Here is a 27,886-nt window from a genome sequence, read left to right as displayed (position 1 = left end):
AACGTGAGGTGACAAACGATGGCGGCGGCGGCGGGGGTCAAATCGTTTCAGGGTCCCGGTCACCATGGCTACGCGGTGGAGGTGTCTCCGTTCATCCCCAACCGGATGGCCTGCGCCTCGTCCCAGTACTACGGCATCACTGGTGAGAACACAGTACAGTTTACAGTACTACAGCATCACTGGTGAGAACACAGTACAGTTTACAGTACTACGGCATCACTGGTGAGAACACAGTACAGTTTACAGTACTACGGCATCACTGGTGAGAACACAGTACAGTTTACAGTACTACGGCATCACTGGTGAGAACACGGTACAGTTTACAGTACTACGGCATCACTGGTGAGAACACAGTACAGTTTACAGTACTAAGGCATCACTGGTGAGAACACAGTACAGTTTACAGTACTACGGCATCACTGGTGAGAACACAGTACAGTTTACAGTACTACGGCATCACTGGTGAGAACACAGTACAGTTTACAGTACTACGGCATCACTGGTGAGAACACAGTACAGTTTACAGTACTACGGCATCACTGGTGAGAACACAGTACAGTTTACAGTACTACGGCATCACTGGTGAGAACACAGTACAGTACTACGGCATCACTGGTGAGAACACAGTACAGTACTACGGCATCACTGGTGAGAACACAGTACAGTTTACAGTACTACAGCATCACTGGTGAGAACACAGTACAGTTTACAGTACTACAGCATCACTGGTGAGAACACAGTACAGTACTACAGCATCACTGGTGAGAACACAGTACAGTACTACGGCATCACTGGTGAGAACACAGTACAGTTTACAGTACTACGGCATCACTGGTGAGAACACAGTACAGTTTACAGTACTACGGCATCACTGGTGAGAACACAGTACAGTTTACAGTACTACGGCATCACTGGTGAGAACACAGTACAGTTTACAGTACTACAGCATCACTGGTGAGAACACAGTACAGTACTACAGCATCACTGGTGAGAACACAGTACAGTACTACAGCATCACTGGTGAGAACACAGTACAGTTTACAGTACTACGGCATCACTGGTGAGAACACAGTACAGTTTACAGTACTACGGCATCACTGGTGAGAACACAGTACAGTTTACAGTACTACGGCATCACTGGTGAGAACACAGTACAGTTTACAGTACTACAGCATCACTGGTGAGAACACAGTACAGTTTACAGTACTACGGCATCACTGGTGAGAACACAGTACAGTTTACAGTACTACGGCATCACTGGTGAGAACACAGTACAGTTTACAGTACTACGGCATCACTGGTGAGAACACAGTACAGTTTACAGTACTACGGCATCACTGGTGAGAACACAGTACAGTTTACAGTACTACGGCATCACTGGTGAGAACACAGTACAGTTTACAGTACTACAGCATCACTGGTGAGAACACAGTACAGTTTACAGTACTACGGCATCACTGGTGAGAACACAGTACAGTTTACAGTACTACGGCATCACTGGTGAGAACACAGTACAGTTTACAGTACTACGGCATCACTGGTGAGAACACAGTACAGTTTACAGTACTACAGCATCACTGGTGAGAACACAGTACAGTACTACAGCATCACTGGTGAGAACACAGTACAGTTTACAGTACTACAGCATCACTGGTGAGAACACAGTACAGTTTACAGTACTACAGCATCACTGGTGAGAACACGGTACAGTTTACAGTACTACAGCATCACTGGTGAGAACACGGTACAGTACTATGAATGAAACACTGTCCACAGCAGTGTTGTTTTTGGCAGCAAATTTCTATTTTAGTTTTAGTCATAGTCTCTTGAATAGTTTTCACTTAGTTTTAGTCACATTTTAGTCGCCTGGAATGTTCTAGTGTTTAGTCGACTAAATGTCATACGATTTTAGTCGACTAAATCTACAGTTGATTTAGTCGACTAAAATGTGTTTTGACAGGCCTTGATGTCGTTGTAATGACATATTTTACACTTTGGTTGCATGCTGAAAATAGCAGATATACAATCTCACAACGCGTCGCAGCGCGTTATAACTCAACCCAGCGTATAACTGTTCTCTTGTCCACTAGTCCCTTCCTAACATTTTAGTCTAGTTTTTATTTGTTGACTAAATTGTCAGCATATTTAGTCTTAGTTTTAGTCATCATAGCTTAGTTTTCATGTAGTTTCCATTTAGTTTTCGTCAGTGAAAAAAGGTAGTCGACGAACATGATACTATGAATGAAACACTGTCCACAGTACAGAATGAAACACTCTACACACACACAGTACGTATGAATGGCAGTATTTATATGAATGATGTCCCAGTACTACTACTACCACTACGGCATCCCTGGTGAGAAAAAGGAAACTGCCATTCATTCATACTGTACTGCAGTGCTTTGGTTTTCAATCCTTTTCATATCAAGGCCCATTATTTATTCGGCATTCGAGCCACGGATGGACCACCATTTGATGAGATTTAGCCTCTCAGAATCCCCAAACCAAGGAATATTTTGTTATTGTTGGATAAGGTTCGTCCACAATTCCATATTGATGTTTGTACCATCAGGAGAGAATACAAGCAAACATTGATCAAGATAACAATTATTTTACATTCTCTAATTGTGTAGACATCTTGTTTAATTAAGTAATGCAGATGTTTAACATAATAAGAGAGAAAAATGTAACACTCTCAAGAGTTAAAGATCTATAAGGATTAGAAGGCCAATTAGATTCTATTGAAGTGCAATGGGGTCGTTAGGGGATATGAAATGAATGTAAGTCAAGTCTGTTACCAAATGTGTGACGTGTGTGTGTGCTTTCAGGTTGTGGTACACTGCTTGTCCTGGAGGAGACCGAGACGGGCATCTCTCCCGTAAGAAGGTGAAACTCATGCTCTTTTTTCAGAATAAAAGCGCTAGAGTGCCAAGCAGATGAGGCAGATTTTACTCTGAAAAGCCCCGCCTTCCATTTCCCCCCAAAACCGGGAGGTGAAATCTTCCATTACTACCTCACGCTAATAAGTCTGATCTCTCTTTAGGAGCGTTAATATTCTAAACGAAATGATGAAGTCAGAATTTAGGACCGAACATCGGCGTTCTGAACCACGGAGATTGTCGGCCCCTAAACCAGGAAGTGAATGGCTGCGTGCGCAGCAAAACAGCTCTGTGACGGACGAGCAAGGCGTTGCCTAGCAACGGCCGCTGTCAAACAATTGATTTTAGATATCAATGTCATTAAAAAGGACTTAAAGTCGTGTGGACACGTCCTGGGCCTCCTACGGGTGTAATTATTAAGACGTACGTCCTGGGAATCATAAGTGTTAAGACCTGAGGCCGATTCTACGGATGTCTTCCAAATCAGTAGTTCTCACACAGATGAGAAAATGTTCAATAACAGCAGATGTACAAGCTCGCTCATTTCTCATGTCAAGGACCTCCAGCTCGAGATGCATCTAGGACATTCCTCACTTACAGCGCCTGGTGGTCCCTGGACTCATTTAGGGCTGCACAACATGTTGGTTGAGCACCTACACATGTGTACTGTAGGTTGACACATGCAAATGATGCAACATGGCTAGGGCAATTTGGGACCGTCAGTCGGTTTGTTCTAAATATACACTTGTACTCTGCGATAGAAAACAAAAAGTGTAAAGGTTTCACATTTAGTTAATGTTTCAAATAACATAATGATTGAATAACTTGTTGGCCATTTATTGCATGCACATTCTATCGCCTTATTTCACTGATCATTGCTGGTATAGCTAGAGTGATTCTTTCCAAATTGATGAATTGACTTGAATTGTCATGATCCGGTCTGATATGGTCAATCAATTGGTCCAGAATTTATTTAACCCATTCTGAACGGGAACCCATTTTGGTGTTAGCATCATGTTATGCTTTAGCTATTGAAAAACGACTGACATTTTTTTAAATCTGATCTCAGGTCAGAATGGGTTTATCAGACCAGTGTGTGTCCAGTGGAAAACCTCGTATGAATCTGATCTCAGGTCAGAATGGCTTAATAAGTAGGTGTGTGTGTGTGTGTGTGACTGTGTGTGTGTGTGTGTGTGTGTGCGCGTGTGTGTGTGTGTGTGCGTAGCTGTGAGTGGAGTGACGGCCTGTTTGACGTGTCGTGGAGTGAAGCCAACGAGCACATCCTGGTAGCGGGGGGCGGAGACGGAACCCTGCAGCTCTGGGATACGGCCAATCACAGCGTGCCGCTCCGCGTGGCCAAGGAGCACACACAGGAGGTAGGAGACACACACACACACACACACACACATGCACACACACACACACACACACGCATGCATGCACATATAATATTAGGACTTATATTAATGGTTTGCTGAACATAATGTACATACTGCTAGTATACAGCATAGATATAAAGACATAGAAGATGCCTCATTGGCCGCTGCAGTGCATAGGAGCGATGTGTCTCCAGCGTGAGGCGGAAGTCAAGCGGAGCGGTGTGGAAGGCACGCTGCGTCGCTGCCACTCAAGTGACTATACTGGCCAATCACAGCATGTCTTTTCGGGGACTTAGCAATTCAATCCAAAGGATCTTTATTGAATTCTGATTGGCCTACCGAGCGTCCCCTTCCGTTACGTTCCTTTGGACGCTTCCGTAAAAGCTTGCCTCCATGTTGCCTACAGCTGGATGTACACACGCCACAGAGCCACCTTTCTATGTGCTGTACAGTATGAGTATTGAACAGAAAAATGTAGATGCTTTTTTTGCTGCAATTTTTGGGGGTATGGTATATATGTTTTCTCGATATATTCCTAAGAAGGTACCTTGTCTTTGTGGTCCACTTGGTGTGTGCGTGTGTGACTGTGTGACTGTGTGTGTGTGTGTGCGTGTGCGTGTGCGTGTGCGTGTGCGTGTGCGTGTGCTTGTGCGCGTGCTCACAGGTGTATGCTGTAGACTGGAGTCAGACAAGAGGAGAGAATCTAATTGTATCTGGTTCCTGGGACCACACTGCCAAAGTGGTGAGACCGTCCTTCCTTCCAAATGATCAGTAGTTCTCACACTAAAGAGTATTCAAAAATAGTAAAAACATGTTAATAATAGTTGAGGATTTTACAAGCAGAAATAACTACATATGAACCCATTAAGCTTTTAACCAATTTAACCATTATTTCAACCATTGCAAAATAGCAGATGCGAGTTTGTAGATCTTCTAAACGTCTTTGAATGTATATATTCTTTAGCTGAAAGTGACATGCTGTGAGCTTGTAGAACTGCAATTTAGCCAGCCCGGTTTTAATGGGTTAATTACTTAATTCCTTCCTTCCTTTGATTTAAATGTTTATTTCACAGTATGTAGAATGGGTACATTTCACAGTATGAAGAATGGGTACATTTCACACTATGTAGAATGGGTACATTTCACAGTATGAAGAATGGGTACATTTCACAGTATGTAGAATGGGTACATTTCACAGTATGTAGAATGGGTACATTTCACACTATGTAGAATGGGTACATTTCACACTATGTAGAATGGGTACATTTCACAGTATGTAGAATGGGTACATTTCACACTATGTAGAATGGGTACATTTCACACTATGTAGAATGGGTACATTTCACAGTATGTAGAATGGGTACATTTCACACTATGTAGAATGGGTACATTTCACAGTATGTAGAATGGGTACATTTCACACTATGTAGAATGGGTACATTTCACACTATGTAGAATGGGTACATTTCACACTATGTAGAATGGGTACATTTCACACTATGTAGAATGGGTACATTTCACACTATGTAGAATGGGTACATTTCACACTATGTAGAATGGGTACATTTCACACTATGTAGAATGGGTACATTTCACACTATGTAGAATGGGTACATTTCACACTATGTAGAATGGGTACATTTCACACTATGTAGAATGGGTACATTTCATGGGTCAATTCAAAAACTGTTACTCTGGACACACCATGATTAAGCACTCACACTTAAAACAGGGTCCAGCATTTTCACCGTCGCCATTGACGGTCAGTGTTGTTTTGTGCATTCCCAGTGGGATCCTAACCTCGGCCAATCACTGACCACCCTCAAAGGTCACGAAGGGGTCATCTACAGCACCATCTGGTCCCCTCACATCCCAGGATGCCTTGCTTCAGCATCAGGTGAGACCAAACACACAATGGAATCGGCGATGGGTGGATGGATGGATGGATGGATGGATGGATGGATGGATGCATCTACATAACCAGTAAGATGCCCTGAGGGAGAGAAGCGCAGCCGCCTGGGTGACGGCAGACTGCTGGGCGAGCGCTGGCGCTTTGGCATGGGGGGTCAGATCAACATATGGAATGAATTCTGTACTGGCCATATATGGAGTGTGTCTTGAGTGCGTGTACAGGGTTTGATGAGGTCAGATCAACATGGAATGTCAGAACAGGTCAGCTCCATATATGGAGATCTAAGGGTGGCAGTGGGGGCAGTGTCTTGAGTGTACAGGGTTTGATGAGGTCCGGCCATATATGGAGTGTGTCTTCACTAGTGTATAGGGTTTGATGTGGTCTGGCCATATATGGAGTGTGTCTTCACTAGTGTATAGGGTTTGATGTGGTCTGGCCATATATGGAGTGTGTCTTCACTAGTGTATAGGGTTTGATGTGGTCTGGCCATATATGGAGTGTGTCTTCACTAGTGTATAGGGTTTGATGTGGTCTGGCCATATATGGAGTGTGTCTTCACTAGTGTACAGGGTTTGATGAGGTCTGGCCATATATGGAGTGTGTCTTCACTAGTGTATAGGGTTTGATGTGGTCTGGCCATATATGGAGTGTGTCTTCACTAGTGTATAGGGTTTGATGTGGTCTGGCCATATATGGAGTGTGTCTTCACTAGTGTATAGGGTTTGATGTGGTCTGGCCATATATGGAGCGTGTCTTCACTAGTGTATAGGGTTTGATGTGGTCAGATCCATGTATGGCTATCCAGGGTTTGATGAGGTCAGTGTCGTGATGGAGACGGCCGTATATGGAGCGTGTCACAAGTCGTGACGGATCAACGGCCATATATGGTGCCATGACGTGTCACGAGGCGTGACAGACTGACGGCCCCATATGGTGGTGTGACGGATTGACAGCTTTTGCAGGTTTTCATAGTAATCTGCGACCTACAGTCGCAACCAACCTTATTCTTTTTTTTTTTTTTTTTTTTAAACAATATATTTATTGATTTTATTTTATTTTTTTACAAACAGACAATACAACAAAACAATACATAATACAGACAATACAATACAAGCAACCAACCTTATTAATTTAATTTCCTTAAAAACATAAAAAGTTGAACGGTGACAATCATTTTAACAGTATACCAAGGTTGGCAAGGAATATCACTGCAAACACTAGCCATGTTTTGAATGGGGAATATAAGTTGCTACCTTCAAAAAGGACATACAATGCAATAAGGTCAGCCTTATCTGCCTTTGTTGATCAGTCGATTTTTGAGGCTAAATTTAGAATCTGGCCGAGGGTAAGCAGAACGGCGAAGGATTTATTTTGCTCTTGTGTTCATGTTTTTATTGGCGAAATTTAAATGAGCGTTTGGAACCCCTCTCTCATTAACTCCCAAGGAATTAACAGCGACTAAAAAGAAGGTGAAAAAAAAGGAAAAAGTGCCAATCCAGCAAACTTTGAAAGCCAATGTTAGCCAATTAGGATGGAATATGAGATATGGGACAGATCCATCTTGGCTGTAGAATAGATGAACAAACAAAATGGTTGGTGGCAGTCTGTTTTTTTTTCAGTGAAAGTTGATAATCAAATAAAATAGGCCTAAATGCCCAAAGGCATTCAGCAGTCTGATGGAGGTATAGGCACCAAGCTGGCTGAGTCCCTTTTGGTGGGTTTTGAGGCTCTGTATCGACGGTTGTATGCCTGAGGCTTTTAGTGGGTGTGTGTGTGTTGTCCTCAACTATTTCAGAGGCCTCGTAAATTGTGTAATATAATGGTTTTCAACCCTTTTTGTATCAAGGCCCATTATGAATTGGACATTTGAGATAACAGGAAAACCTTGATCAAAATAGCAATTATTCTACATTCTCTAATTGTGTAGACTTCTTGTGAATTAAGAAATGCAGATGTTTAACAATAATTTAACTCTTGAAAAAATGAAACCAAATGGACCCGGGAGGGTATATTTGCTTTAATTTTACACTCTCAAGAGTTAAAGGTATATTCAGTTATTTCACTCAAAAAACCTTAGGTTTCGTTTTTGGCTGGGACCTAAGCCTTTCATCCAATCAGGATAGAGAGCCAAAAACGAAACCTAAGGTTTTTTGACCCCCAGGGGTTAACTGGGGACAGGGAGGAACTCCTTATATGGTCAGCACACTCTATAGTAAAGAGGATTATCACAACAAAACAAAAACATAAGTGATATTTGAATTAAGTGAAATCACTGAATATACCTTTAAAGATCTATTAAGGTCCATTTGGTTACCAACTCTCCATCATTTAGCTGTGGACCTCATGGAACCCCCTCAAGGACCACTGGTGGTCCCCGGACCACTGGTTGAAAACCACTGATTTAATATATTGCATAGTTTGAGTGGTGGAATTAAGGAAGTGAGCAGGTTTTTATAGTTAATTGGACTATACGGTCTTGTTACCACTAGGTGTCACTGTCACTGATACAGTGTTAATGCACCCATCCACTGCTCTGTATTTGAAATAGATGTTGGCTTAATTTGATTTCAGATTTGTGCTTATATATATATATATATATATATATATATATCGTGTACATATACATCTCATATTTTGATATTCATGTATATACATGGTTAACCCATTCTGACCGGGCACCCATTTTTGTGTTGGCATCATGTTATGCTTTAGCTATTGAAAAATCGAAGAACGACTGACATTTTTAGAATCTGATCTCAGGTCAGAATGGGTTAATCAGACCAGTGTGTGTCCAGTGGAAACCTCGTGTGAATCTGATCTCAGGTCAGAATGGGTTAAAGCTGTCATGTTGGATATTGGTTTGAGCTCAGGTGGTACTAGTCACTGTCTGCTCATCTTTCTAGCCAATCGGCTGTACCCATTCTGTATAAAAGGTACACACCCATTTCCTGTCATACTGTTCCTGAAGAAGATCCCAGTGATCGAAACGTTGAATTAATAAACCAGTGGAGATGAGTTTTATTACCAGTGACTCTATCGTTTCCCACTGCATTGCCGCTTGTCCAGCATCTGGGTTAGAGTGGATGTGCATGCACTATCACCTTTGTTAACCCATTCTGACCTGAGATCAGATTCATACGAGGTTTCCACTGGACACACACTGGTCTGATGAACCCATTCTGACCTGAGATCAGATTCTAAAAATGTCAGTCTTTCTTCGATTTTTTTCAAAAATAGCAGACCTACAAGCTCTATGAGCTTGTAGATCTGCTATTTTTCAATAGCTAAAGCATAACATGATGCCAACACCAAAATGGGTGCCCGGTCAGAATGGGTTAATTTGATTTCAGACCATAAAGGACATAGATCCATAACTCATATATTATTTTTTATTCCTAACTTTGCAAATTTGTTTGCTGTTTGCTCAGTCTTGTAGCCTACAGTTAGATTCTAAGTTACGCTTATGAACTAAGATACATGTTCAAATTGTATACATTCCCAGCCTTCTGTTTTCATCCGGTGTCGTGAAATACAACATGCACGCCATTTCTTCATACAAACACACAGAGTCAAAAAGCTAAAATATAATGTTGTCTTCTCCTCCAGGCTTTTTGTAGAAACCCTAACCAAAACAATAACCTCCTTCTCAAAAGCCACTTCAACAAATTACCTTCTTTACACCAGAATAAATCACTGTTTTTTTTACGTCCAATCCCAGAAATGCTGCAGTCAACGCAAATACTGCAAACTTACTGCATTATCATTATAGATTTAATTACAGTAATACAGCTGTGAGCAGGAGATTATAATGGCTGCCTCTAGCCCATTCTGAACGGGAACCCATTTTGGTGTTAGCATCATGTTATGCTTTAGCTATTGAAAAATAGCAGATCTACAAGCTCATAGCGCGCCACCGAGTGGCGCGCTACGAGCTTGTAGGTCTGCTATTTTTGAAAAATCGAAGAACGACTGACATTTTTAGAATCTGATCTCAGGTCAGAATGGGTTAATCAGACCAGTGTGTGTCCAGTGGAAACCTCGTATATGAATCTGATCTCAGGTCAGAATGGGCTAGAATCACGCCTACACTAAGACTGCCAGGAACTAATTCCCCCCAGAACATTCTCCCTGGGTCTCCACCGTCTCCCTGACTCCCTCCCACTGTTGCTGTGTCTTTCTCCGTTGTAGTCCTTATGCCAAAATGTGCATTGTTACTTCTCTTTCCCCCTACTGGCTCCCCTGCCAGTGAGGAGCCCCCACCGGGAGGACAGGCAGCGCCTCCGTTCCAGTGAGGAGCCCCCACCGGGAGGAAAGGTAGCGCCTCCGTTCTATCCTTCCAGTGAGGAGCCCCCACCGGGAGGACAGGCAGCGCCTCCGTTCTATCCTTCCAGTGAGGAGCCCCCACCGGGAGGACAGGCAGCGCCTCCGTTCTATCCTTCCCTTTTAGAGACGCTCCGATAATCGGCCACCGATCGGTGATCGGCCGATATTCACTCGATCTGTGATCGGCAATTTACCCTTTCATTTATCTGGAGAAACCGATCTTTACAATTTACAATTTACAATTTAGGCATTTAGCAGACGCTCTTAATCCAGAGCGACTTACATTAAGCAAGAACAAAAAGCATGGGAATACATCACAAAAAAGCATTAATCATAAATCATGCGTAAGCTAAGAAAGTAACAGTGGAATATCTATATAATGAAACTATACATATAAACTATACATATATACTACTATGCTATACATATGTACTATGGCGTGCTATGACTATATACAATGCAATTATAGTGCTGTTTACATAACATGCTATAAGTCTGTATCAGATGCTATCTAAGTCTACAGAAATGCTATCTAAGGGGGTAGGGTAAGTGCTATGGGCCATGATGGAGTCTGAAAAGGTGGGTTTTCAGACTACGGCGGAAGATTGGGAGTGATGCTGCAGTTCTGACTGCAATGGGAAGTGCATTCCACAGTTTTGGAGCCAGAAGGGAGAAGAGTTTGGGACGTGTGGAGCGTTGTCCCGGCATTTTTAGTGAGGGTACTTCCAGCTTCCCTGCATTGGCTGATCTGAGTGCGCGGGAGGGTTTGTAGGGTTCAATCATACTTGCAAGATATGGGGGAGCCATACCTTTGGTTGCTTTGAATGCCAGCATCAGAGTTTTGTATTCTGTGCGGGCAGCGACCGGGAGCCAGTGGAGGGAGCGGAGCAGGGGGGAGACATGTGAGAATTTTGGCTGGTTGAAGACCAAGCGAGCTGCGGCATTTTGGATCAGCTGGAGAGGCTTAAGTGCACATGCTGGTAGGCCAGTAAGGAGGGAGTTACAATAGTCGAGTTTTGACAAGACTGTTGTCTGGATTAGGAGCTGGGCTGATTCCTGGGTGAGGAACGGTCTAATTCGTCGTATATTATAGAGTGTGAACCTACAGGATCGAGTGACAGCTGTGATGTGAGCTTTGAACGAGAGCTGACTGTCCAGGACAACACCGAGGTTCCTGGCTGTTGGGACAGACGTTACCAGGGCGTTGTCTACGGAGATAGTTAGCTCCCGCATAGGGCAGGACTTAGCTGGGAAGAAGAGAAGCTCAGTCTTGTCTGGGTGATCTTTCACGCCATTTTAGTGGTATAAATATCAATCAGATAGATATATAGCATGAATAATATCGTTTTGCATCTCTGTGACATGGCCTTAACACAAAAAATGCTGGAAACGTATCCATACGCTTTATTAATATCGAACGCCGTACGCGCGAAGCGTATGTATACGTTTTATACGTTTTTTTATTGCTTACTGTACATCAACGTCCTATGCTCCAGGACACCGAAGAAAATAACAGCTTTCGTCTCCAGGAAGCTCCAATATGTGATCCGGGAGTAAAAAGCCCCTCCCTCCTGAAAAGAGGTCTGTCTGTGGCGAAGACGCTCCCTCCTCCAATGCCTCCATTACACGTATGGGTCTGCACGGCAACGGCATAGACCAACGCAGATGTCAGGGCATCTAAAATGGAGTTACCCATACTCTAGTGTCTGTGAATACACTCGATTCCCCCTCCCCTCCTGTTTCTACATGGTTTCTCCCGAGGAAGCTTTGTGGGGGGAGTCTCTTGATCGCTTTGGCAGTTTGAGTTCCCCCCCCCAGGCCCCACTGCGCCTTGCGATCGCCTTGCACCGCCGACACAGCCCTCTCTAATTCTTTCCAACGACAACTCACCGGTCTGCCGCCTCATTCTCGGAAATATAAACCCGTATATAAACCAATAATAATCTCCAACGGTCGATCGCCATTTCACGGACAGGTATACGCGAAACGAATGACGTATTCTCGAAGGACCGCCATAGGAGAAGCAGTATACATCTGACCAACTGTCTTTTTTTCGCCGTCGCGTCAGCCATGTTTGGACAAAGAAGCAGTATACTAGGCTAGCAGATATCACACCGTGGAACCCCCCCCACACTGCGAGTTGCGATCGATCGTTTTGCAGTTTGCAATGCTACTCTCATTCTCGGAAAAAGGATTCTCGGCAGTTGATCACCATAATCGCCATAGCGCCTTCGCCAGCCAATTGCAGTGATAAGGCGTCTGGGACGTAATCGACCCGTTTGTAATGGATAACTAATACAATCCTAAGCTGCGGAAGCCATCGTGTTGTCTGTCATTTTGTCGAAATCACAGCCAGCCTGGCTACGCTTATCGCTCCTGTGGTTCATGTCCAGACATGTCGTGGAACCCCCCCCCCCCACTGCGAGTTGAGTCGCTCCTGTGGTTCATGTCCAGACATGTCAACCTCTCAAGTCACTGTTATGCTATCAAACGATCTGTTGATTTTGTTTACTGAGACAATGATCACATATGTGCATAGAATCATCATCATCATGACGTTATCATGACAGGCAGATATAAACATAAATAAAGTATCAACTACACACTGAATGAAAGCCCTAAATGTCTAATTTTAGGAGGAAAACAAATAAAATACACATATCCCATATACTGTTTGTCAATACTAGACTATTGAATCCATTTCATTTATAAAATTCTCTTTTTCAGAGAGAACTTTAGCCCATTCTGACCTGAGATCAGATTCATACGAGGTTTCCACTGGACACACACTGGTCTGATTAGAGAAAGCATGGACCTATAGAACTATTATTCACAAAATAAGGCATATAGCGACATGTACATACTATATACCGTATGAAACAGAAGACTCTCTGCTTTCATAAGAAAAAAACTAATACTGTAATAATAATAAAAATCACACCCATGTGAAGTGAGCAGTGCAATGTTGTGAAGTGAGCAGTGCAACATTGCACTGCTCACTTCACAGGGGTGTGATTTTCATTATTATTACAGTAGAAGTATTTTTCTTATGAAAGCAGAGAGTCTTCTGTTTCATACGGTATATAGTATGTATAGGCCTTATTTTGTGAATATTTAGTTGTCAGTTCCTTGTCTTGTCTAAAATACTCTGAGGATTTCAGAAAATGCATGGACCTGAAGAACCATTATTCACAAAATAAGGCCTATAGCGACATGTACATACTATATACCGTATGAAACAGAAGACTCTCTGCTTTCATAAGAAAAATACTTCTACTGTAATAATAATAAAAATCACACCCATGTGAAGTGAGCAGTGCAATGTTGTGCAACATTGCACTGCTCACTTCACAGGGGTGTGATTTTTATTATTATTACAGTAGAAGTATTTTTCTTATGAAAGCAGAGAGTCTTCTGTTTCATACGGTATATAGTATGTACATTTCGCTATAGGCCTTATTTTGTGAATAATAGTTCTTCTGGTCCATGCATTTTCTGAAATCCTCTCTGGTGGGCGCAAGCTGCATTCAATAGCCAATTACTGACAAACTATACATGGGACCATGTGTATTTGTTTTCCTCCTAAAAGTAGACATTCAGGGCTTTCATTCAGTGTGTAGTATGTATATGATATTATTTGTGTTCATTTTTATATCTGTCTGTCAATGTCTGTCAACTTCAACCTTCCATATCTCTGCTGTTTTTTCAAGCGAGCAGCGTGCCTTCAAAAGCAGGTTTTAGAAAAAGGTCAATATCTCCAGAATGGAAGATGGTAGAATCATAATTTTTTTTTTAAATTGAAGTGGACATGTTTGGCCTACTTTTTATTTATGCGATGTGATTCTAGCTATAAGAGGCCCCTCGCTGTGGGCCCCTAAAAAGTTCAAAAGTCCAATGTTAATCGCTTAGCACCAGCAAGCCTGAGCAAATAGAAAACTCTAGCATACAATGTGTTAACATGGCCTAAATTTGCACACATTCTTTAGCAGAATGAGTGTTTTTCACAATGGGGCCACTCGATTTCTCATTCACTTTATGCATGCCAAATTGCCAATACCAGGGCTCACTATGCAACATGTCCCATTCAAGTTATAAAGTGTATAAAATATATTTTGACAATAGCAGATCTACAAGCTCACAATGGGCCGCGTTGGCGACGCATTGTGAGCTTGTAGATCTGCTATTTTAAAATGTTCAATTGGCCAAAATGTATATAGGGGATGAAGTGTTTATTGTATGTTTCGTAATAATAATTAAAATAACTAGTAAGTAAAGTTTTCAAATAAATGTAGTGGAGTAAAAGTACAATATTTGCCTCAGTGATGTAGTGGAGTAGAAGTAACGGTATTGGAAATTGGAAATACTCAAGTAAAGTACAAATACCTCAAAATTGCACTTAAGTACAGTACTTAAGTAAAAGTATTTGGTTACTTTACAGTTTAGTTTACACCACTGCCCATGAACACGGGTAATTGTGTTGGTGGTGAACAGGTATACTTCACCCCTGCCCATGAACACGGGTAATTGTGTTGGTGGTGAACAGGTATACTTCACCCCTGCGCCCTGGTCTTGTTTTTTCGCGCAGAACTTCGAAACAAAGGAATTGCTCCAGTACCAAAAGCATCCGTAATCCTAAACTTTACCAAAGAAGCGATCTTTATCCTTAACCACTCCTCCCATTTCTCTTCTTCTATCAGGAAGTGAGTTTGAATTAAATCAGCTTATAGTTTTTGAGACGACAATAGAAGTCAATCAGGTTCATGACCAGAGGGAGTCCTCGGATTAGCTTATCCATTATTTTTTTTACGGGGATCATACGTTAACTTTATCAGGAGTTAAACTCATTTGCGCTTATACGTTACTGTATGGTTGCATCAGTATCTCCATCAGATTGTGCTCCAATAGGAGGCTCCTATGTGCCTGCTGCGTTTGTGCCATATCAGTTTGTGGGAGTGCAAGAGGAAATGGAACGAGTTGGCTTAATTAGTTTGGCTTAATTGCTTCATTGGAGAGAGCAGGCTTGACTCGCTGATGTAATTTCAAAGAAAGGATCTTGCGACTTTTCTTTTGGGGGGAAGTTTATTTTCTGAGTAAAGCGAGGCCGGCCGGCCCTACACAGTAAAGGTTCAGGTTCAAGGTTGTACTTTATTGTTACATCTTGTGTACAGGTACATAAGACTAAAGGTAAAACTTATCTTTGTTTGGCTTCCTTCAGACAATAGATATAGATAACATAACATCAAACGTCAATCAATTCAATTCAATTTCAATTGAAAGGAGCTTTATTGGCATGAGGAAAATGAGGCATTGACGTGTGTGTGTGTTGTGCGTGTGTGTGTTGTGCGTGTGTGTGTGTGTGTGTGTGTGTGTGTGTGTGTGTGTGTGTGTGTGCGTGCGCGCGTGCGTCCCAGTGTGTCTGCTGCTGTACATGAATGCGCGGCAGGAGGAGTGAGCGAGCGCTGGTCGGTTTTCCTCTTATTATATCAATCTGCCCTTTAATAAAATTGGAGGCAAGTCGATGAGTTGACATGATAGTGGGAACGTCGTCCATTTCCTCCAAGGAGCCGATGGCAGCTTGATGGACGCTATCAGATGATAGCATGGCTTGTGTGTGTGTGTGTGTGTGTGGGGAGGGGGTGGGGGTGTGTGCGCGGGTGCGTGAGTGAGTGCAGGCCACTGTAACATCTCAGCCAGGGGGAGCTCAGAGTCATCAATCCGTAATGGGTTTTTATGGAGGGACAATTCTCAGTAAATGGCTTAACAGCACAGGGCCGAAGGGCCCGCAGAGCTCTCTGCTACAGCAGTTATCTGATCACTTCACCAGTCTACTAGGGCTAAAAAAAGGAGCTGTGTTGCTGTGCTGGATCTGCCAGTGGTCCTTGAGGGCGTTCCAGGTGGTCCCCAGCTAAATTATGGAAGAGTTGGTAACCAAATGGACCCTTATTAGGTCTTTAACTCTTGAGAGCGTCAAATGAAAACTATTGTTAAACATCTGCACTTCTTAATTTACAAGAAGTCTACACAATTAGAGAAGGCAGAATATTTGATATTTAGGCCTGTGGTCTTTCCTATGGTTGGTACCACATCAATGCAGCATGAAATTGTGCACAAAATCTTATCCAACAACAATACAATATTATAGTCTTGGGTCTGAGAGGCTGAAACTCATAAAATGTTGGTCCATGGCTCAAATACAGATACAATAAATGGACGTTGATATTATACAAAGGGTTGAAAACCACTGATGTATATTTATTTTGCATCCAAAGTACACAGTTATGCATACCGTAACGTTTAAGAACACCCCCCCCCCCCCTCCACATCGTCTCACCCTCAACCTCAGCTACTCAGGGAAAAGGAGAAATGATTAATGTCAATCTCTTATAGTGTCTTATTCCCTGGATTTATTTAATTTCCCTCTGTTCACATTCAGCGAAGGGCATTTTCCGCACTCACGTAGCTGGCGTAGGTGCCGTATCCGTATACCTCAACGCAAGAGGCAACCTGCACATTATATCAGTCACTCTCCTATGTCGACGCAGCAATATATCACTCACTTTCTTAGTCTTGACTATGCAGACAAAATCTCAATCGTTCTCTAATGCTGAAGCAGCAAGATATCAATCACTGTCCTAGCCTGAAGCTGACACACATCAATCAAGTGATCAGGATAGCTAGATACCTAGGGGTGCAACAGTTAATCAAATTAATTGATTTAATTGATAATAAAAATGATTGCTGATTCAATGGAACTAGGCCGATGGCCAATGGGAATTATGGCTATTGGGAGCGCTTGCCTCTCTCATTATGCAGAACCCATTGTAGCTGGTGTTGGAGTACTTAGTGCAGTATGCCTTATCATAGTACTTGTAGCTGGTGTTGGAGTACTTAGTGCAGTATGCCTTATCATAGTACTTGTAGCTGGTGTTGGAGTACTTAGTGCAGTATGCCTTATCATAGTACTTGTAGCTGGTGTTGGAGTACTTAGTGCAGTAGCCCTTATCATAGTACTTGTGTTGCGTAGTCACAAATTCATTAGTACCAACATTCTTCTACAACATTGTCATTGCCTTAATTCAGTGGTTTTCAACCATTTTCATAACAAGGTTCATTATCTATTTGGCTTTTGAGCCACGGACCACCATTTTATGAGATTTAGCCTCTCCCCAAACTGAATATTTTGTTGTCATTTGATAAGACTTTGTCCACAATTCCATACTGTACTGATGTCGGTACCATTAGGAGAGATGACAGGCAAACGGTCAAAATAAGAATTCTTCTACGTTCTAATGCAAATGTTTTAACAATAATTTTACTCTTGAAAGTGTAAAATGAAACCTAATGGACCCGTAAGTAAGTGTCCATTTGGTTTCATTTTACACTCTAAAGAGTTCAAGATCTATAAGGGTCCATTTGGTTACCAACTCTCCATCATTTTGCTGGGAACGACTGGTTGAAATCCACTGCCTTCATTTATTGTCCCCCCTGATGCATCATAAAATCGCCTAATTACTGCCACTGACTACTATTACGCCTATTACGCCATTATTTGCTTGGCTGCCAAATGCACTTTTACTGTTCTCTAGTCTATTACAACATGCCAATAAACCATGTGATCTAACAAAGCCCATCTCATTTCCATACTATCATTCTGGTTTTCAACCTTTATCACATCAAGGTCCATTATTTATTGGGCATTTGAGCCACGGACCACCATTTGATGACATTTAGCCTCTCAGACCCAAGACGTTTGTCCACAATTCCATGCTCTATTGATGTTGGTACCATTAGGAGAGACAACAGGCAATAACAGGCAAATAACGATTCTTCTAATCTACATTCTCTAATTGTGTAGACTTCTTGAAATTTTGATCTGTAAGATTTGGCTACCAACTGTCCATAATTTTGCTGGGGACCACCTGGAACCCCCTCAAGGACCACTGGTGTTCCCCAGACCACTGGTTGAGAACCACTGTTGTATATCAAATTCTCGACTGGCATCAATCATAGCCACTACTTGCCACAACACCTTCATTGCTCACTACATGTACATGTACACAATTACAATTTTTTTTGCACCAATACATCTGCACACGCCCGAAGGGCGCTGTGTTTCTAGGTAATTTAACCCATTAGGCTCGAGTGGAGACATCCATACGCAGCTGTTTGGCTAGATAAAGCAGTCATGTAGCCGTGACTGAACGTTTATGGAGTGATTGATTAATGGTTGAACCGGTGTTGATTTTGACAGCAAATTCTGATTTCGTTTTAGTCTTAGTCTTTTGAATCATTTTTCATTTAGTTTTATTCATATGAAATGTTTTAGTTTTAGCCGACAAAATATCATAAGATTTTTGTTGACTGAGTCTACAGTTGATTTTGTCGACAAAACTATGTTTTGACAGGCCTTGATGGCGTCGTAAGGCCTAAACTTGGTTAGACACTTTGTTGCATGTTGACAATAGCACATCTACAACGTGACGCACTGCAACACGTTGTGAGCTTGTAGATCTGCTACTTTCAGAGTGCAACTCCCGAGCGCAACCAAACATAAAATGACTTGTCTCTGGCATTCCAGCGTCACATTTTTTATTATTAAATTGTTTTTATTGATTTTTCAACACACACACCAACATACATACAATACATTAAGAAGAAATAAGTAAATAAAAAAGACTGAAGTACAGGACCAAAACAGACAATAAAATAAGCAGCGTCACGTTTTTATCGTTAACCGAAACAGTCTCACATTTACTCCTACTGTAGGCGATAGATATATTTAAAACAAATAGATGCCTCATTATTGGCCACTGCAGTTCGTAGGAGCCATGTGTGTGTCGACGTGAGGGCGGAACAATTTACACTCTGGAGCGGAAGTGCGGCGGAAGTGCTGAAGGCACGCTACGCCGTGCTGCCACTCAAGTGACTATTGGCCAATCACAGTACATCTTTTTCGGGACTTATCAGTCCCGAACATCCGCTCTGTGCTCCGTTCATGCTTTCGCTATATGTATGCTTCGCAAGGAATCTGGGGAATGCTTTGCCCCCTCTCGAGAACACACGCCGCAGAGCCAGAATCTGGGGAATGCTTTGCCCCCTCTCGAGAACACACGCCGCAGAGCCAGAATCTGGGGAATGCTTTGCCCCCTCTCGAGAACACACGCCGCAGAGCCGGGAGAGGCGTCTACCCCTAATGTCTATGCTGTAGGCTGCCCACTCTCCATGAAAATACTCCATCGCAGCGCTCCCTAAAATACTCTCGCAGTAAAGTCAGAGAGTTGCAAAGTAATCAATGCGTTCATGTATTATGATGTTTCCTCTTGTACTTGAATAACATGAAAACTCATTGTTGATAAAAAAATAAATAAGTCAATTATAATTTCTAGATTGAAGCCAACAGTGGTGGAAAGTAACCAAGTAGATTTAATTAAGTTCTGTACTTAAGTACAATTTTGAGGTATTTGTCCTTTACTTGAGTATTTCCAACCAATACTTTTACTTCTACTCCACTACATTTCAGAGGAAAATATTGTACTTTTACTGCACTACATTTATTTGAAAACTAGTGACTAGTTACTTTGTAGATTTTGATTATTATTTCAAAACATACATTAATAACCACTTCAGCCCCATACATTTTTGAAAATAGCAGATCAGTTGCAATGCAACGCATCTGCTTTTTTACAAAATATGTTCATACATTTGAATACTTGAAATAAGATGTTGTGCATAGTGAGTACTTTCTACTTTTTGTACTTTTAAGTACATTTTGATGCTAATACTTTTGTACTTTTTCTTTTTTTAATCGAGTACATTTTGAATTCTGGACTTTTACTTGTAACAGAGTAGTTCTACATTGCAGTATTGATACTTTTACTTAAGTAAAACATTTGAGTACTTTTTCCACCATTGGATGGAAGCCAAAGGTTTGTAGCTGGCAGATGAGAAACATCAGTGCCTGAGGGGAGATCATTGAATGTACCCTGCACAGCAACTCATTGTATTTGCTGCCTATAATTTTCGAGAAATTGCAGATTATGAAAGACATTACTGAAAGATCTGTGACTGTCCGTATATACCTTGATCAGCATAATGTGGGCTGTTAATATTGTTCCTTTTGCAAAAATAATTTAGCTCCCTTCTGGCCTGCAGGGTCAGTTGTTTCATGGCTAAGCGTGAACGGGATTCTTTAGTGAAACACATTTGGCCATGGAAAATATGTTATGCCCCATAAGAGAAGGCTTGTGTCAAAAATATTCACAAAATGTGACGCTATATTAGCACGGCAGAAAGAATGCCTCGTCTCTCCTAATCCAGGGCGCTCTCTGTGGTTTTGATCTGATGGATATACTAGCTCTTCATTTCTGCTCCTCATCCACCTCTCGTTCAAAATATGAACATGTATCATATAAATAAAGTAAGTAAGCTAGCAAAATACATCTCAGGCAAATAATAGTACTACAGTTATTGGACAACTTTAATCACTAGTTCGTTTGAAGATTTTAAACATTTTAACAAAACATACGTTAACCACCAGCCCTATAGGCCTATTGGGCTATTTGAAAATAGCCAATCTACAAGTCTCTCGCTCAACGCGTTGCGTTGCGATCTGTTGTGAACTGCTATTTTCAAAAGATTGTATACATTTTAAAGTCAAGAAATGGAAGTATGGAACATAATGAGTACTTTTACTGTTAGTACTTCCGTAGTACTTGGTACTACATTTCAGTATTGGTATATTTTTACATAAAGTTTTGTTTTGTAACTTTTTTTTTTCTGAGCTCAATTGCACCCAAAATCCATTCAGAGATCACTCCATGGCTGTTCTAATCTGTTGTGTATGATGATCTATGAAATGAAACAGATTATGAATTTACACCTGTCAAGGAAGGGATTGCATATAGCCCATGTTAATATCAATAGTTTGGTGAACAGGATGAATGATATACGGTATTACATGTTGTACAGGGAAATGATTTGCATGTGCTAGCCATTACTGGAGCTCTTCTTGATGAAACCATAACAGATTTGATACATTGATCTTTAAAGGATACAATGTTATTAGGCGGGAAAGAAATAGGAATGGGGGAGGAGTTGCCCTATAATATTTACAAGAGCACTTGCTGTTTAAGGTAATAATAATAATAATAATAATAAAACTTTATTTGTATAGCACCTTTCATGACATGAAATGCAGCTCAAAGTGCAATGGAGAATAAAAGGAAAGCAAGGCAACGACATTAAAAAACAAGCAGTAATGCAATACAGTGAGGAACAAAAAATAAAAGATCAATTAAAAGCAATGTTGTAGAAGTGGGTCTTGAGCTGAGCTTTAAAAATGTCTACATAGGCTGCCTGACGAAGGTACAGTGGGAGCTTGTTCCATGCCGATGGCCCGTAGAAGCAAAAAGCTGCTTCCCCGTATTTTTTTAGTTGCCATTTTTTAGGCAAAGCGAGCAGGCCAGCAGTGGAAGACCTTAGGGGGCGGTTTGGGACATATTTAGGCAGGCAGTCATGTAGGTAGGAAGGTGCGAGACCATTGAGAGCTTTATAGACAAGTAAAATAATTTAAAAATCAATGAGGGAGGATCTGTGTGTGAATGGACTAGAGATCCTATGGATCCAAGTTCACCTACCCTTTCAACAACCAACATTAATTGGATGTGTTTATAGGCCCCCAAAATCAAACATCCTGTATATGGACAAAATCTTGGAAAGCATTGATTTGGCTCTGGAAGAAAGGTTTGATTTATACTGTCTTGGAGATTTTAACTTGGACTGGAAACATACTAACTCTGATGTAAATAAAATTAGGTTTGAACAATTTATTGAAAGTTCACACGATCACACGATCCTCAATAAATAAGTATGGGCATAGAACGGAAAGTACTATTGACCTGATATTGTGTAATGTGCCGAAGAAATGCTCAAACGCAAAATCTACTCCTGTATCCTGCACAGATCATAATATTGTGAGCATCACAAAACATACTAAGGTTAAACTGGAGGACTACAGAAGAGATCTGGGCATTGTTCCATGGGATCTGGTGTATCTTGAGAATGATCTAGATTCTAGATGATGCTGTCGACTGTTTTAATAAGCTGCTAACTGAGGTCGTTGACCGTCATGCCCGTATAAGGAAAAGTACAATTAAAGCTAAACCATCCCCCTGGATTGATCAACAATTAAGAGAAGCAATGTCTCAGAGGGATGAGGCAAAAGCCACTGCATCCAGGTCACGTCTGGTTTCTGACCTTATGCTATACAGGAAATGCAGAAACTTTGCTGTAAAATTTAATTTAAAAAAAATCACTTTATTATAAAGTAGCATTTGAGAAATGTAAAAACGACCCAAAACAGACATGGAACACAGTAAATGGTTTGCTGGGTAGATACAAATCCTGTTAGTGTGGAGGTTGATGGAAAGATCAAGACAAAACCAATAGACATTGCCAATCATTTTGCTGACCATTATGAAATCAAGATAAACAATCTCAGGTCCAATATGCATGTAAATGCCTCAAACGAAGAACTGGTGGGAAATATAGATTTATGCAGGGGAAATAATGCAGTTTTGTTTTACCACCAGACATATCTTTTGGCGAAATTGAGAAAATGTTGTTGTTGCTCCCTGAAAACCAGGGCATGACCTCATTGACAATAAATTACTAAAATATGCTGCCCCATTTATCGCTAGACCTGTGAAATACCTATTTGATATTTCTCTGCAACAAGGCAAGTTTCCGACAATATGCATGCAAAAATCTGCCCTATTCCTAAGGATAGTAAATCCGCTTTTACTGCCCTAATAGCCGACCAATCAGCCTACTTTCCTCCCTAAGTAAATTTTTGGAGAAAGTAGTTAGTGATTACGGTATATATGGAAATACATGGAAACAAATAACCTATTAACTCATGCCCAACATGCATACCGTAAAAACCATTCCACTTAAACAGCTCTCGGATACCTGGCTGAATGCTCTCGACCAAGGTAAACTTGCATCCATTTTACTTTTAGATTTCACTGCCGCTTTCGATCTGATTGATCACACAATTCTTCTAAAAATCATTATGGCTTCAGTCAGAATTCTATCAATTGGATGAAATCCTATCTGTATGGCAGAAAGCAGTCTGTATATGTCAACGGTTCATTTCCTCACCTCGTTCTACTTCCTGTGGAATTCCACAGGGGAGTTGTCTTGGTCCCCCTTATATACACAAATGATCTTCCATTAGTACTAAACCAACTCAAATGCACACATGTTCGCTGACGACACAACCATCACTGCAGTAGCTGAATCACAAACTCAGTTGCACGAGCACCTGGCGAATGATTTTAAACACACTGAACACTGAGAATATGGTCATATGCACCAACAGAAAAAGGGCCATGGAACTTATCTTATGGCGGGGTACAGATAAATGAGGTCACAGAAGTCAAAATAAGGAATTAAAATACAAAACAATTGATCATGGACAGCTCATATCACAGATATATCTAAAAAGGTAATGCAAATGGCAGGAATGGTTGGGCGAATTGCAGGGCTTCTATCTGAAGAGACGTTGAGGCTAATATCCCGTAGTCTGATTTATAGTCACGTAAACTATTGCTGTGCAGTATGGGGCAACGCAGCTCAGACCGATATGAGAAGACTGCAGATCACACTAAACAAGGCAGCTAGAATGGTCTTAAGATGTGGGTATGAAATAGACACGGGTGAACTGCATAACAGAATGGGATGGCCCACGGCACTTGAGTGCATAAGAAAACAGTCTCTTGCATTGATTTCTAAAATAAAAACATCTAATAAACCAGTAAACATAAAGAATAAATTAACATTAGTTCGCGAGAAACATCAGGTCAACACAAGATCAAGACACAAAGATATTTATGTTCTACCAAAAATAAAAACTACTATGAGAAGCCAATCTTTTATTTTTAGGGCAGTTAAATTATGGAACTCATCATTATAGCTGGGATTGCTTTTATTGATTCACTATTATGTTGTGATTTCTGTTAAGCTTTGGGGTTTTTTTGTTCTAGTTTCTGTGTTGGTATGCGGTCAGGTTTTCAGCTGGCTCAGGGAAGAGGACGACCCTGCCATGCATAGTCCACCATAGATAGGTGAATGAACTGTATCTGTCTGTGGGCAGGCATATGCTGTGCCTGTGTGTGTGTGTGTGTGTGTGCGTGAGTGTGTGCGGTTGTATGAGTTGAGGATTAGAGGTATAGGTATTTTAACTATTTTTGTTACGCTGTAATATTTGACACACTGTCGTTTAGCATCAGTGCAATTTGAAATGTATTTTTGAAATGCAATGTACTATTTTGTAATGTAACATAATGTATTTAGTAATGTTTTAATTGATTTTCTGGACTCTTGGAAAATTAGCCGAAAGAGATAAAAATCAAATCAAATCAAATCAAAATCCTGAACTTTGAACATTCAGTAGATTTTCTGTGGTCTTGAGGTTTTCTGAATAATTTGGCTCAAACAAGTGCTCTGATTTGCCTGTGGAAACCTTTAAGTAAAAACCTGTATGTTCTTTTCCCACCACTGCCGGCACACAGCTCGGTACAAAGAGGGGATAATGAAGTCTTTTACCCTGTCATTGTCACACAGACATTTATGTCAAGGTGAACCTAACATTCCACATCGGAGGTGTTTTGCCCGTCTCAGAAACAGCATTTGACAATCAATGGAAGAAAAGTTTAGTATTTGAAGACTCGGGTCTTGATATGGACCACTGGTTCTCAAAGTGGTGTCCAGGGACCCCCAGGGGCCCTTGAGGGAGTTCCAGGGGGTCCCTATAGGTAAATGATAGATAGGAACCAAATGGACCCTTATGGGTCTGTAACTCGGTTAAATCAACATTGATTTTACAATATAAATTAGGGTCCCAGAGATAGAAATGTCATTAAATGGGGCACCGTAGCCTAATGCACGTCAAACTGGGAGTGGTTGAGAATCACTGCTAGAGCCATACAATTCTTCTCTTATGGGGGTCCCTGGCATATCTTTTTCAAATGGGGTTCCGCAGGCTAATAAATGTCAATTTTGAGGTCCTTGACATGAAAAGGTTTGAGATCCACTGCTAGACCAGTTGTTCTAAAACTGCGGTCAGGGGTCCTTGAAGAGGGTCCCCAGCCAAATGAGTTAACATATTGTTGCTGTCGGGCAGAAACCTCTTATCTACTGACATATTTTAACTTTTCGTAAATTAAATAATCATTTTATTATTTTATCGCCAGACTTTTCGATCAGATTACGTTTCCCTGCCAGAGTTTTTCACTAACCTTTTGAAGAATCACCCGGTCGTGAACGTATTTCCATTTCGTGATCGTCTGCCTTAAAATAGTGCGGTCGTTTCTCAAAATGTCGAGACATATTCCTCCACCACCATCCAAAACAAAGAAGCGACCACAGAGCAACACTGAGGCTGCCATGATTCACCATAGGAATCTATCGTGACTCCATTTACCAGAAGCCCTGAGAAGACAGCGTCAGTTATTTATTTCAGGTCACGACCGGGTGATTCTTCAAAAGTTAGTGAAAAACTCTGGCAGGGAAACGATGTAATCTGATCGAAAGAATTATAAAACTATTATTTAATTACGAAAAAACACAAAAAGTTAAAATATGTAGATAAGAGGTTTCTTATTGTCTCCACCAGGCCGAAGGCATGTGGGGAGAGTATGTTTTGCACTCCGTCCGTCCGTGTGTCCGTCCGTCCGTCCGTGTGTGTGTCCGTCCGTCCGTGTGTCCGTGAGCAGCTAATCTCGGCCACCGTTAACCCGGTCGATGCCAAATTTTGCACACACACTCCCTGGATGCCAACGATGAACCTCTGCCCCAAACTTTCCAGAACGGCCTGTTATAGCGCCACCAGGAGGCCGCTTTGTGCAAAACAAGTTTTTGCACAGTACACCTACAGATTTTGTCCAAACATCACGCAAATTGGTACACAGTCTCTCTAGAGCCATTCAACGAAACCGGTCTTTCAGATTTCTCAGACTCCATCCTGATTGGTTAAGATTGGCTTCCAAAGTTCACAGGAGTGCTCAGTTTCAAACAAAATGCTGCAAATCATGAACACATCGTGTGATTTCCGTGAAATTGTGCACGCACATTCCCACTAGGCCGAGGAAGAAATGCCACATGAACAATTTAAACTCAGCCTCAAGGTGGCGCTATAACTGGCCGAAAAGTGTTTTTACCTCTAACTGCACGGATCTGTGGATAACTTTGTATGCCAACTCCCTAGTTTACTTTTGTTGCCCTTTTATCCAACCACCAGATGAAGGCAAGCTGCAATGTCCTACATTCCTATCCTGGTGGAGACCTGTGCCCAGAAGGGCACTTTTTCTAGTTATCTAATGTTTTCCCTGCCAAGAAGACAGAGCACTGGTTGGTTTACAGCAGTGAGTGAGGCTATAGGCCTTTTATCAAGCTTTTTAACTTCTCAAAACATCAAACAATACTCTTTTATTTATCTCTTCCCTACAGCCGCGCGTGCATGCGTATTTATTTGAGTCATTGTGGTGCTGTATATAATATGCCGCTGTAAGTTTATATCGATTTGTGTGTGTGTGTGTGTGTGTGTGTGTGTGTGTGTGTGTGTGTGTGTGTGTGTGTGTGTGTGTGTGTGTGTGTGTGTGTGTGTGTGTGTGTGTGTGTGTGTGTGTGTGTGTGTGTGTGTGTGTGTGTTACCTTATTATGTGTGTTGTAGATTAGCGTTAACCCCCTAGCAATGAATAGATGGGATGAAACACTCTCACCTGTAAGACTTTCATTAGTGTTTCTCTGTGTTGGGGTCGAGGATTAAACGTTACACATGATTTTATCACACTGTATTTGTCTAAAAATGTCATAAATGTTCTTTTTTTTATAAAGCCTTTGCATGGGAAAAACAGCCTCTGGCGGTCATGATTATGGGCATCTGGGTGACAACAGACATGAAGGTGTAAAGCACTGCTTGTCTCTAAGCTAGTGGGGACTCTTTCTTTGATCCCCCTACATGTTATTTTACATGCCAGAGATGGAACCATCTGATTATGTGTACACACACACACACACACACACACACACACACACACACACACACACACACACACACACACACACACACACACACACGTACACACGGAAACATGCACTCTCTCACATACTCTGTCTCTCTCTCTCTCGTTCTCCCTCCTATCTTAAGTCCAGGCACAGACTACCCCGGGAGCTGTTAACTGTGATCACACACACACGCACACACACGCAAGGGCTTGTGTTGATAGAGGGTCTCTGTCTGGTATCAAAGCAGTCCGCTGGGGGTCTGGTCAGCCAAGTAATGAGAAGAAACGGACAATCAATAGAGTGAGAGAGAACGACTGAGAGAGAGA

General features: G+C 41.6%; 1 protein-coding gene across 1 annotated transcript in view; it reads left to right on the top strand.

Annotated features, from left to right (window-relative positions):
- The window catches only part of LOC310877106 (solute carrier family 35 member D3-like), a 151,937-nt gene that overhangs the window by 1,094 nt on the left and 122,957 nt on the right, over positions 1 to 27,886 (top strand). Inside the window, exons 2-6 of the mRNA XM_083790812.1 lie at positions 1 to 142; positions 2,829 to 2,886; positions 4,105 to 4,255; positions 4,923 to 5,000; positions 6,047 to 6,155. The exon at positions 1 to 142 is cut by the window's left edge and continues 10 nt beyond it. Coding sequence (XP_083646938.1) covers positions 19 to 142; positions 2,829 to 2,886; positions 4,105 to 4,255; positions 4,923 to 5,000; positions 6,047 to 6,155 — 520 coding nt within the window. The 5' untranslated portion in view covers positions 1 to 18. The remainder of the gene's footprint in view (positions 143 to 2,828; positions 2,887 to 4,104; positions 4,256 to 4,922; positions 5,001 to 6,046; positions 6,156 to 27,886) is intronic.

The sequence above is a fragment of the Protomyctophum parallelum genome, assembly GCF_964188405.1.
Source record: "Protomyctophum parallelum genome assembly, chromosome: 19".
NCBI lineage: Eukaryota > Metazoa > Chordata > Actinopteri > Myctophiformes > Myctophidae > Protomyctophum > Protomyctophum parallelum.
This window is presented reverse-complemented; position numbering and strand designations above follow the sequence as displayed.